We start from the raw sequence: 13,293 nt of genomic DNA, 5'->3' as shown, positions 1-13,293 counted from the left end.
TTGAATTTTAAAAAACGGGCTGTTTTACCAACTTAATTGTTTCTGATCACACTATTTTTTAGTACAATAGAAGGTGGGCTTTTAAATTAGCTGCATTGTCTTTAAAACCCTGATTCAAGCTGTTTTTATATGCACTGGGGTGTGTGCTCTCACTCAGTCTATAGATGGGCAGGCCCCCTCATTAAAGGAGCCAGTTTCTATTTGTGGGTCTAAATGTTTCTGGCCATGGGTAGGTGTGGATTGGAATGTTTGCTTTGATGGGTCTGGATGTGAAGGGATATATTGGGATCCAGTGTGTGTGTGTGTGTGTGTGTGTGTGTGTGTGTGTGGTCATGTATGAGAATGTCTGTGTTGGTGAGTGTTTACCTGTTGATGTGTTCTCTCACGGAACACCTATGTGTATGGCTGGTTGGGTATCAGGGTTCAAGCTGGGGGTGAGAGTATGTTTTCCACCCTCCAGGCTGATGCCAGTAGAGTTTTCTCCCTTTGCCTGGCCAGCTGGGATCAGCTCTTCATTCCAGCCGGCCCAGGCAGAGCTCCGAAGTGCCCCTTGTCACCGGCCTGTCCTCGCCCATCTCTGTCTCTCCATCCAGGAGCTGGCTTCAGGCCTCAGCTCTCAACACACCCCAGCCATTGGCCAGGATGTCAAGGGCAATCCAGCTCCAAGAGGAGCTGGGCCTACATCAAAGTCAAGGGCTCTTTTTTTTTTTAAACTTGTGGTAAAATATACATACCATTGTATTTACATAAAACCGAACATTTTAACCATATTCACGGGTTAGAGGTCAGTGACGTTAAGTACATTTACAGTGTGGAGGAACCGTCACCACTGTCCGTCTCCAGAACTTTTTCATGATCCCAAACAGAAACTCTGTGCCCGTTAAACACTAACTCCACACCCAGCCATCCTCAACCCCTAGTAACCTCTATTCTACTTTCTGTGTCTCTAAATTTGCGTATTCTAGGTACCTCAGAGAAGCATCATACAATATTTGTCCTTTTGTGTCCGGCTTATTTCACTTAACATATTTTCAGGTTCATCTATGCTGTAGCATATATCAGAATTGCATTCCTTTTTAAGGCTGAATAATATTCCATTGCATGTATAGATCACATTATGTTTATCCATTCATCTATCTGTGCACACTTGGGTTGCGTCCACCTTTTGGCTGTTGTGAAGAATGCGGCTCTGCATATGGGTGTAGAAATACCTCTTCAAGTCCCTACTTTCAATTCTTCTGTGTATATATACTCAGAAGTGGAATTGCTGGATCATAGGGTAATTCTATGTTTAACTTTTCGAGGAACTGCCAAACCGCTTTCCACAGTGGCTGCACCATTTCACATTCCCACCAGCAGTGCACGGGGTTCCAATTTCTCCACATCCTCACCAACAGTTGTGATTTTTCATTTTTTGATAATAGCCATTCTAGTGGGTGTGAAGTGGTATTTTGGGACTCTCTCTTTTATTCAAACTAATTACCTCCCTCCCTCTCCATCTGCTTACATTTTGTCTGCTGTTGCATTTCTGCCGGGCCCCTGAGCCCATACCAAATGATATCCCTTTTCATTCATTCATTCACCCATTCATTTATTCAATAAATATGTATTGAAGGCCTATTACATGCCAGGCGCCATTCTAGACACTGAGAACAAAATAGGCAACACTCCTCACCCCCACGGCACTTACATCCCAATGGGGGCAGAGAGTCAAAGACATAAGTGAACTATATAGAATGTCAGATGACACTACTGCCATGGAGAAAAATAAAACCAGGAAGAAATGTAAGGAGCACTAGACAGAAGGCGGGGAGTACTCTTACACGAAGAGCTTAAGGAAGGCCTCGTTAAGAAGGCGGCGTTTCAGCAAGGACGCCACAGTGTTGAGGAGGCGAGCCATGTAGATATCCAAGGAAAGGGTGTTCCCCAGGATGGAAATGTGCCTGGTGCGAACAGCAAAGAGGTGTGTGCAGGAGCATAGGAAGCATGTGGGAGAGGAGATGGGTCCAAGAGGCATGGGGGTGGGGTCAGATCGTGTAGGGCTTTGTAGCCATTGTAAGGACTTTTGGCCTTGACTCTGGGTGAGATGGGAGCCTTTGAAGGATTGGAAGCAAGGGAGTGACATGATCTGACTTTGGTTTTAAGAGCATCCTCTCAGGGCTTCCCTGGTGGCGCAGCGGTTAAGAATCTGCCTGCCGATGCAGGAGACATGGGTTCAAGCCCTGGTCTGAGAAGATCTCACATGCCGCAGAGCAACTAAGCCTGTGTGCCGCAACTACTGAGCCTGCGCTCTGGAGCCCGCGAGCCACAACTACTGAGCCCGCGCACCTAGGGCCCTGCTCCGCAACAAGAGAAGCCACCACAATGAGAAGCCCGCACACCGCAACAAAGAGTAGCCCTCACTCGCCGCAACTAGAGAAAGCCCACGGGCAGCAACGAAGACCCAATGCAGCCAAAAATAAATAATAAATAAATAACTTTATTTTTTTTTAAAAAAAAGAGCATCCTCTAAGAATGTCACTGTGTCTGTCTCCTCCCCATCCCACCCCGTACTCACAGGCACCCAAGAAGGAGCTGCAGAACGGCGTCATCCGGGGCTACCAGATCGGCTACAGAGAGAACAGCCCTGGCAGCAATGGGCAGTACAGCATCGTGGAGATGAAGGCCACTGGAGACAGCGAGGTCTACACCCTGGACAACCTCAAGAAGTTCGCCCAATATGGGGTGGTGGTCCAGGCCTTCAATCGGGCTGGCACGGGGCCCTCATCCAGCGAGATCAATGCCACCACCCTGGAGGATGGTGAGGGCACCAGTAGAGGGTAGCGCGCGGGTACAGATCTCAGCTGCGGGCAGAGCCAGGGCTGCCAGGGAGGGCTCGGGGCCCTTCCCTGCTCCTGAGCCCCGTCGTGGTCCTGTGGTCCACACAGCCTCCCTGGATCCCTCCATCTCCTCTCACCCGTTGGGTCCCTGAGGGATGCTTGGTCCCTTTAGCACTCCGGGCCTCTCCATCCATTGGCTGGCTCTCTATCCATCACTTGCTGATGCTCTGCCCATCGGTCTCTCTATTGATCTATTGGCCTGTCTGAGCGCCTGTCTGTGCACCTGTCTGACTCTCCGTCCGTGCTTCTCCCTCTGCCTTTTCCTCCTTCCTCATTCTGGCCCCTCACCCATCTGTGTCCCCAAGCTCTCTCCTCTGCACTCGGTCCTGTTTCTCCTCCCTTACATCCTCCAGGTTGGAAAAAGGGCAGGAGCCACGTTATCTTTTTACTTCTGGGCTGGAATCTGTCCACCATCTGTTTTAGGGACCTGAGATGAGACTGTGGAGTTATGATATCCCAAGGTCCATGGACAGAGGATTTAGGGCCTGATTTTTAAAACTGAATTCTTTGAGGACTGGAGGGCACTCCAACTCTGATGAGTGAATTAAGGGGCCTGGTTTCTCAGGGGAGAGGGTTAGAAGGCAGCAGGAGCCTGCCTGCTCTCCAAGCACAGAGAAGAGCCAGCTGGTACCTGAGCCTGTGCCAGGAAGGGAGAGGAGATGTGACCCTCGATGCCCCCCAGAGATAGAGCCGGGCTGGTCACAGCCCCCCAAAGAGCAGATTTAAACAGAGCTTCTTTCTTGACGCTCCAGCCTAAAACCAGGATGTGAGATTAAAACCTGTCCCTAGGGCTTCCCTGGTGGCGCAGTGGTTGAGAGTCCGCCCGCCGATGCAGGGGACACGGGTTCGTGCCCCGGTCCGGGAGGATCCCACGTGCCGCGGAGCGGCTGGGCCCGTGAGCCATGGCCACTGAGCCTCCGCGTCCGGAGCCTGTGCTCCGCAACGGGAGAGGCCACAACAGTGAGAGGCCCGCGTACCGCAGAAAAAAAAAAAAAAAAAACCTGTCCCTAAATCTGAGCCTACCCCAGCAGAGGGAGGGAACTGACTGCCCCAGTAACATAATGCCATCACCCCATGGCCATCAGGACACCCAGCATTTCATCCTTTTGTTAAGCAATGCCCTCTCCCTGCCTCATTCTCTCTGAAAATGCAGACACCCTTGGGAGGAAGGATGCATCAGGTCAGAAACACCTGAGAGTAGATTAGCTCACACCAGTGGTTCTTAACTTTGGCTACAGATTGGAATTATCTGGGGAGTTTTAAAAATCCTGATGCTTCATCCCCAGAGATTTCCATTTAGTTGCTCTGGGGCACAAGCTAGGCTTTGAGAGGGGGCAGGTGTCAGTCGCCCCAGAGCACTGGGCCCCTGGGGAAAAGGGAGAACACCGAGAGAGGGAAAGGTGCATAGAAGGCAGAGAGGTACAGAGAAGCACCCGAGCTACACTGCCACCAGCTGCCCAACCCCTTCCACCAGCCCGAAGCCTCACCAGCCGCCATCAGCCCCCTCCCTTCCATGATGCTGGCCACGGGCCTGGCTGGATTGAGGAAGATCAGCTTGTCACCTCTTAGTACCATCAGTACCAGTCCCAAGCAGTGCTCTGACACAGTGGTTCTCAGACCTGAGCGCACATTAGAGGGCTGTAAACAGATTGCTGGGCCCTCCCCCCAGAGTTGTGCTTCAGCAGGTCTGAGGTGGGGGCCAAAAACGGGCCTTGCTAATCAATTCCCACGTGACACTGATGCTGCTGGATTAGGGAGCGCCTGTGAGAACCACAGCATCAACAGCCAGGTCATGACCCGTAAAAGGAGCCAAGGCTCACGGAGCTTAAGAACCTGTCCGGCATTGCCCATCTAATGAAGAAGAGTCCAGGTCAAAATCCAGGCCTGAGCCTGAATCCCATCCTCTTTCTACTTCACCCTATTGTTACCCTGTTGCGTGGGGGCAGGGCTGGAGGCAAGACCAAGTGATGTGGATGCAGGATGCTCAGGGAAGTCATGTCCAGGGGGAACAGCCGCCCCAAGACCACCCAGCACACCTGACCAAACACTAAACTCCGTCCACTGGGGCCATCCCAGAAAACAGCCAGGCCAGGCCCACCTTTGGCCTCCATCAGAGCCCCACCTCCCTTGCTTTGGGGGGCTGCAGTTGTGTGGGGGGCGGTGCTGGGATTACCAACAGGGAGAGATCAGCATGGGCTGTGGAGTCATTTTGCAAACAAAGGAGGAGAAGGGGATGAAAGTTTCCAGCAGCATTTGCTCAGCAGTTTTTCATACTTAATTAAGGCCCTCGTTAGCCTGTCAGATCCTGATCGTTTCCTTGCAATATTAGCACTCCTCCTGGGGTATTCAAGGACCCCTGCTTTAGCAATAGTGTCTCTTCCATAATTATATTACCTTCATTTTGTTCGAACGGGCGATCTGTATGAGTTTATGACACTGGGTCCCTAATTACATGGTGCTTATATTTTTACACCTAAGTAATATGAAACAATAATCATTCTCAAAGAGGATCGTTAGGATGATGTATTATCATTTAAATGCTCATAAAAATTAGAGTTGCCTCTTGTGGGGCAACAGGATCTAATTACCTTCCATCCAGCCTGTGCCTCCTTTCTCCCACTCAGAGCAAAGCGGACGTGGCCTTTCCCTTTGCCCCCAGCTCTTCAGAAGCCGGTGGAAGTGCCACCAAAGTTGTCACTCGCCAACGTGGCTCTTTGCGGCCTGGTGTCACCACTGTCTCTCATCATCATCACGCAGCAGGGCTGCCCGCAGGGGGTGGGACTTAGGTTAAGCTCAAAGGTAAGTCTCAGATGGAGAGGGTTAAAGGCAGAGCAGACCACCAAGTTGGTCTTAGAGAGTGTTTTCCATCACCCAAGGCATTTTGGTGTCTTCAGATGCAGGGACAAGGGACAAAAATGTAATGATCCTAGAGGTCCTAAAGGTGTCTGCGGAACCTCTTCTCCCCTTGCCCCAGGGTTTCTTGAAATCCTCTTTCCTTCTTTTCCTTCCCTTCAGCTTGGTAGGAGGACACAAGGGTCCCTAGAGCCGGGCCTTGGTTCAGACCCCGAGCTCAGGTGACACAGAGGACTGGCAGCCATCAGATAAGAGCATCAGTTACAGATTCCCTCCAGCGCTGGCTTGGTCTTCCAGGTTCTGTTATGTTCAGTGGACGTGGACCCCCTGGGCTGTGGTATCTACTGGTGAATCCCCAGGGGCTCATGCCTGGAGTTCATCACCTTCTTCCCCCAGCGTTTACCCGGAACCAGGAACGTGCCACCCAGAGCCCAGGAACCAAGCTATAAGGATCTCTATTCACGCAAATCTCCAGGAAAGGAGACTGGGTTGACTTCCCGGTCACCAGCCCAAAACTCTTACGACTCATTGAATCAGCAGAGCCTCCCACTTGTGTAACCCAAAGTTCCTCTGGCTGGGCAGCAGGGCCCCGCCTGCGCAAGAACGTGTCCTGTACCTTCCTAACCAGGCCTTTCAACTCTCCCCCCGCCCCTGCAGTGCCCAGCCAGCCCCCCGAGAACGTCCGAGCCCTCTCCATAACTTCCGACGTGGCCGTCATCTCCTGGTCAGAACCTCCACGCAGCACCCTCAACGGCGTCCTCAAAGGCTATCGGGTCATATTCTGGTCACTCTACGTTGATGGGGGTGAGTCTGCCGGGAGTGGTGGCCAGCTCGTGGCGCGAGAGGCACGGGGTCGGTGGAGATCCATACTAAGAGCTGAGCATCATCCATGGGATGTCGAGTGGAAGCCCCGCCCCTCCTCCATACCTGTCATCCCAGGGTCAGAGCCGGGGCCAGGGTGGGCGGGGCGGGCACACGTAGTCATCTCCCTGGTGGGGACGGACACCAGCTGCTCCTGGACAGCAGTGTGTTGGACAGTGATCTGAGGGGTGAGACAGGCACATTTGCTTTTCTGATGGAATGTGTCGATATTAGGACTTTGTGGCCATGTTAGTCAGGGGACAGGTGGTGTGCTCAAACAGGGCAATTGAGGAGACTTTAACGAAGGTGCTGCTTTCCAAGGAGTCTGGAGGGAGGACGGGGCCCCTGGGACTAGCAGACGCAGGAAGCCATCACCGCCTAGGCCTGAAGGGGCAAGAGGAGGAAGCAGGGTCCCCAGAACCCAGGGAGAGCCACCCCTCAACCTCGGACAGCGAGGCATGTGGTCTGTGCAGATGAGCCGCCCAGGACCTGGAGAAGGGTGCCCGGCAAGCTGGGGGTAGGAATGACAAAAGGAGAAAACACCAGACAATGGCCCAACCCTTCGGGTGCCTGCCTTCCCCTGGGATGCAGTAGTGCAGACAGGCTTGTGTAGCCCCAGACACACCAAGCCCCTGCCCACTGGTGTAACGGAGCCCTCGCAGTGACCAGGAAGTCTGCAGTTTTGCAAGCTAGAGGCCCAGCATCCCAAACTACGGAAATGAGTGTGCCTCCCCAGATCCTCAGCCTTTTGCCACTTGTCCCCTGGCTCCTCCCTTCTCTCCTGGAGGACCTGGGGCTCCAGCTCATGGTCAGCCCTCCGTGGCAGCTGCCCTCCCCTTCCCGATCTGGATTCTGCTCTGCCCAGAAGCCCCTGCTGACAGTATTTGTCTCTCCCTGCCACACCTCCATCGTCTCCTCCCAAAACACAGAGACGGCCTTATACGATGAGATGGCCTCACATATCTGTGCTGAGCCAGGGCTGGGGCCTCGTTTTCCAGAATTTGCTTCCACTTTTCTAAGCCTGTGGCTCCCCACTCAGCCCTCAGGTGAGGAAGGCGTGAGCCTCTCTCGTCTCCAAAGGCGACGTGGATTGATGGCCATGCTGCCCTCTTCCTGGCTCTTTCTCTGTCTCTAGTCCTAGACGGGTCCACCCTGGTTTCTAACCTTCCCAAAAAGGAAGGTCCCACCACTCAGGCCTCTGAGGTTCCCCTGCACCGACCTGCAGTCCCCTCAGGCTGGGCCTGGCGTCCTCACCCTCTGGAATCTGGCCGACCGCTGCCTACCCCTGGCCGGGCCCTCTGCCGGGCCTTTGCCTGCGCCGGGTCCCTGAGAGACGCCGGGGTAGGTTTGCCGGCACTAGTCTTCTACAAGCCGGTGTCTGGGGCTGTTTTCTGAAAAGCCGGTAGTACCAGGGGGAGGGCTGTGAGCTCGGGAGTCTGTCTCTTTCCTCCTCCTAAGGCCCTGGCCGTCCCATGGGACCCTCTCCCTAAGCCCTTCTTCAGAGTCTACAGCACGTTCCTTGGCAGAGCCAGGATGACAGGTCCTCGCTGAGCCAGAGGAAGGCTTGGCCCTTCCACCAGCCTCGCCCGCGTTCTCTGTGCGGGTTCTTTGCAGGGAGGGTGTCCTCAGTGGTGGGGAGAAGGTAACGGGGATTGACCCCTTATCCTCTCGAGAGTTCAGGGTGCTGGTCCAGGAGTGATCAGGTGCAGGGGAGGCATCCTCAGCCTGTCATCCCCCGTGGATCCACTGACTAGGGAGAGCCAAGAGAGCCCAAGGAGGTGCCGGGCAGCCAGGAGGAACAGCTGCTGACTGGCCGCCTCGTCCAGGCTCCCCTCCAGGTCCAAGTCACTCCTGGGGTCACATGGGGAGAGGTTTGGGCGGAGGACAGGGAAATGTGGCTTGGAGAGATAGAGAGATGGGACTATCCTATGCGGAGAGTATTAAGCTGACTTTGGGGCAAGGTTGACTAGGGGCCAAGGCCCTCCTGGCATTTGCCGCTCACCCTGGTTGGGCCACTTGGGGAGATATGTGGTCTGGGAGCAGTGCCCCAAACCCGCAGCCATGAACTTGAGGTGGAGGGTCCCCCTAGTCGCCACCACCACGGAGTCAAGGTCTGAGCCCAGTGGAGCAGGCCGGCTCCGAGCCCAGCCTGGTGGAGGGGCGGCGGCTGGGGGACCGTGGCCTGGCCGGCCTGGACCGCACTCAGGGGCTGCTCGTGTCCGGCAGAGTGGGGCGAGATGCAGAACATCACCACCACGCGGGAGCGGGTGGAGCTGCGAGGCATGGAGAAGTTCACCAACTACAGCGTGCAGGTGCTGGCCTACACCCAGGCCGGGGACGGCGTGCGCAGCAGCGTGCTCTACATCCAGACCAAGGAGGACGGTGAGTGCGCTCCTCCGGCCCCCGCCTGGCCTCGGACCGCGTGGCAGCTCCCAGGGCCCGTTGCTGAGCACTGCCCTCGAGCCGCCCTGCTGCTCACCCAAGGAGAAGGGTGAGAGCAGAGCCCCGTCCTTTCTCCTGTCCCTTTGGTTCGCTGAAGGGTGACTCTGAGGACACTGGGGCCCTGCTTTGGGAGAACACAGCTTACCGTCAGTGGTGGTGAGAGGCTTCGGGACTCGAGCATAACCTTAGGAGCCAACGTACTCCCTCCCCCTGCAGCACTGGGTCAGAGGCCGGATAAAGCCTGTCCCCCCACCCCAGGAGCATACTTACGGCATCTGCTCCCCTGCAGGGTTCAGCCTGGTGTCCTCCGGATACAGGTGGTTGGGACTGGCGGAAACAGGAGCATCGCCCCACATATCCTAGGTTAGGGGCTCGGTGATCACCCCACAGAGGCCCCAGAGTGGGCCAGGCCCTGGACTCTGGTGTGCAAGGGGGCTCTCAGGGAGGGAACGGGAGGTGCTTCCACCTGGAGCTGTGATCTCAAAGCCCTTCTCCATGGGGGGCAGAACTGGAAGAAAACAGAGATGAGGAGCCAAACCTCAAGGGGAGAGTGATGGAGTCAGATGGGGGAGGCTGGGAGCTGAGTCAGCCCAGGAGGGATCAGGTTGGGAGAAGGGCCAGACTTCCTGCCTGAGCTGGAGCTGCACACCTCCAGGGGCCTTGCCAGGTCCAGGAGGTGCTGAGTGTGGCCATGCACAGCTCCAAGCTCCTCTTCCACTTCCTTCCTCACCGCCCCCCATCCCCATCACTGAGCTGATGCTAACCCCTCTGAGCCAGGTGCTATATCGGCAGAAGAGTCGGTTGATGTTAAGCGCCTTGCGCGCACTGGGCGCTTAATAAACGGTAGCCAGGTTTGCCATCATGGCTTTCTTCCCATGCAGCCTCGGTTTTTTCAAAGGATACAGAGACTCACAGTCTAGGCCCTACCCAGACGGTTTAGTAGAAGGAACTGGAGGGGTGAGAGGAGTTCAAAGGAGCGGCTCTAATGTGATGATGGAGATGTTCCCAGTGCAGCCTTGCGCTTGGTGACTTGGTGATCGGACCAGCTCAGATTAATGCTCCGTACTCTCCCTAAGCCCCTCCCTTTCCATCAGATCATCCCCCTCCCCCACTTAAGCTCTGAGCAATTAAATATTTACCAACCTGCCCGCCCTACTTTTCCTGTCATTAATCCCCCCATCGAGGTTTCCTGGGACAGCTCCAGGCAGAGCCACCTGCTCTTGTGTGGAGACCGAACGGAGATGGTGCTCAGCGCCTGGCCCCTTTCAGGGCCTCAAGGACACACACACACACACACACACACACACACACACACACACACACACACACACACACACACTGGCACCTTCTTGGCCTCTAGAAATTAACCACCCGGACCCCCAGACTTTTTATGTCCTATTCTGATGCAAGGCCTGAGTTGTAAGCACCTACACATGTTTAATTGACCAAGGGAGACCCCACAAGGGTATCCAAAGGTCTAGGAGCACCTTCCCTCCCTACAAGGAGCTGTCGACCCCCTACCCTTGAGCTGCCTACGGAGCCACACACAGGGACACGCACAGGCAGGGGCCAGGTCCTAAGGCAGCAGCTTCACCGAGTGGAAGGGGCCCTGGTAAACACAGCAGCCGTGCGTGCCCCAGCCCTGCCACTTATTGGCAAGTCACTTAACCTTTCTGACCCTCAGTTTCCTCATGATCAAATGGGGACAGTGCCTCATCTAGACGTTGTAAGAAACAACATAGCTATAGAATCCTTTCTGAAATGTCAAGTGCTAGCAAATGGTAGTTGCTTTATACCTGCCAAGAGCTGGCAATGAAATGACTGCTTCTGATGGACCCAGGTGCCCTTGAGGGAAGCCTAAGCTAAAAGGAGCCTGCTGTCAGATGAGGTCTTATCCAGAACAGTGGTCATAACTTGACATGTGTGTGAAGTGCCATCATAAGCATCATTGAACCTTCCAACAGCCCTATAGGATAGGTATTCTTTCCATTTTAGATATGAGAAAACGGAGCCCTAGAGAGCTAAAGCAACTTGCTGAAGGTCACAAAGCTAATGGGTGGCAAATCAAGGCTTTCTTGCCTCCCTAGCCTCTATACTTTCCATCATACCACTTGTATCGGTTAGGAAGCCTTTTGTTGATTTTAGCAATAAGCATATTTATTATCATATATAACAAGAAGGCTTGAGTAGGGCAGCTCCAGTGTTGGTTAACTCAGTGGTTCCCATCTTTCTGCTCTGCCATCCCCAGCCTGTCAGCTGTTTCTCCCATGATTTCAAGATGGCTGCAGCTCCAGGCATCACGCCAGACAAGACAGAGTTCAGGATGAGAGAAGCAGTCTCTTCCTATGGGCTTCTCTTGGGAGTAAAAGAAACCTTTCCCAGAAATCCCCTCAACAGGTTTATGCTCATTTCCCATCGGCCACAGTGGGGCAATATGCCTCTAGCGAAGCTAGTCACTGAAAGGAGAAGGGAGTTATCATGGCTGACTTACTCTTTTAAGCCTGATAAATCCTCTGGTGTAGGTGATGGAGACAGCTTTCTCTGAAGGGTGGAGGAGCATGAGTGACCCAAGCAAGAGTGAGACTGTTTGCAAGGAATCGGAAGGAATGATAGCAGAGGGGTAGGTGGATAGCCATGCCCGCCCCAGCCGTGCTGCTCCAGCTCCACCAGAGTCTCCCATTTGTAGGTGGTAGTCATTATAGTTGTTACTCAGCTGACTTGGAAAGCAGACAGACCCACATTCCAATTCCAGCTGCGCCATGGGACAGATACCCTAATCTGAAGACTCTGTGACTCCGTACCCACCACAACCACTCCCTCTCAGGAATTTGCATTTTGCCGAAGGAAAAAAATTACCAGAAAATTTAGAGAAAGGCAATACATTAAAAGATAAAATGCAAACATATCAATTCAAGCTCATTTCCTAAGTCCAGATCTCTCAGTCTGAGCCTGGTTTCAGGCTGGACTGGCTGCACTCAGTTCATGAGCTACAAAACCTCTGGCCTACCACTTGTCTCCCCTGTGAATACCAAACCTAGCTACATGGCCTCGGAGTGCAAAGTTGGGTTGGATCTTAGACCACTTTAAAGGTCTTTAACTGAGGAAGAGGCTTGAACTAGAGCCGCGTGTTAGGACGGTAACTCCTGTAGAAGCACGGAGGATTGCCTGCAGGAAGGGGATGGGGGGATAAGGACTTGGGTCAGAGAGGCCTCTTAGAACCTGCGGGCATCTAGACAGAGAAGAGGAAGGTATGCGCTAGTTCAGTAGCAGTGAGGATGAAGGGAGGAGGAGGGACACATTTAGGGAAACACAGCAAAGGAGTTCCACTTCCAGGAATGGTAGATGCCGTAACTCAAACCCACTCTCCTCCTTGCTGGGACGCTAGGAAATATGAATAAAATATTTTTTAATGCTTGCTTCAAGGTATCAGAGAGCTGGCAGGAAAGTAAAGAGTTACTGGGCCAGGATCCAAGGGAGAATGGAGGCCCAGGAGGTGAGCCTGGTATTTGGAACATCTCTTCCCCTCAGGGGCATTTGCTGAATCTGGAGGCAGTGACGGAGAAACTGAGCAGTACTAGAAAGACATTAATTGGAGGCCAGGGCCTGCTAGGGTGTGTGGGTCTGTCTGGTGAACCCTCCTCCCATCCCCTTCACCCCCCCACCCCCGCCTACTTTGAGTTGAGACCATGAAGGGTAGAACTCTAAGATTAAAAGTGGACCAAAAGTAGCTCAGCCTCAAATCATCTCAGTCCTAGAAATTAGATTGAGGTGACTTCAGGTTGCTAGTGCCCCAGATTGCAGGTGCCTGTCAGAAGCAAACATGAATTCTCTCTTTAGGAAGATTACATCACCTGAGACCTAAAATTATTTCCACAAACAAGTTTGCAAATAATGTGTCTGGCATACAGTAAAAAATAATGGTGAAAATGTGAACAAAAGCCAGCAGAAAAAAAAAAAAGACAAAAGAAACAGATCCACAAGAGTTCCAGACATAGGTTCTATCAAATATGGACTTTAAAATAATTATTCTTAACAATTGAAATTTGAAATTTTAAGAGTATTGGAAGCTATCAAATGGAAAATCTAGAAATAAAAACTATTAATAACTGAAATTAAGAACTCACTAGATGGGTTTAACAACAAATTAGTCACAGCCAAAGAGATAAATAGTGAACTGGAAGATAGGTCAGAAGATAATATCTTCTGATATTATAAAGACAAATGAATGGAAAATAAAAGAGCAAATAAGAGAATGGAA

General features: G+C 53.0%; 1 protein-coding gene across 3 annotated transcripts in view; it reads left to right on the top strand.

Annotated features, from left to right (window-relative positions):
* The window catches only part of DSCAML1 (DS cell adhesion molecule like 1), a 356,638-nt gene that overhangs the window by 319,186 nt on the left and 24,159 nt on the right, over positions 1-13,293 (top strand). For all 3 annotated transcript variants that reach the window (XM_067039017.1, XM_059070778.2, XM_067039019.1), the window contains 3 exons: positions 2,560-2,800; positions 6,390-6,536; positions 8,820-8,975. In XM_067039017.1, the coding sequence (XP_066895118.1) occupies positions 2,560-2,800; positions 6,390-6,536; positions 8,820-8,975 (544 nt within the window). The remainder of the gene's footprint in view (positions 1-2,559; positions 2,801-6,389; positions 6,537-8,819; positions 8,976-13,293) is intronic.

Source organism: Kogia breviceps, chromosome 7, assembly GCF_026419965.1.
Source record: "Kogia breviceps isolate mKogBre1 chromosome 7, mKogBre1 haplotype 1, whole genome shotgun sequence".
In the NCBI taxonomy this organism is placed as follows: domain Eukaryota; kingdom Metazoa; phylum Chordata; class Mammalia; order Artiodactyla; family Physeteridae; genus Kogia; species Kogia breviceps.
The sequence above is the reverse complement of the archived record's forward strand: the minus strand, read 5'-3'. Positions and strand labels throughout refer to the sequence as shown.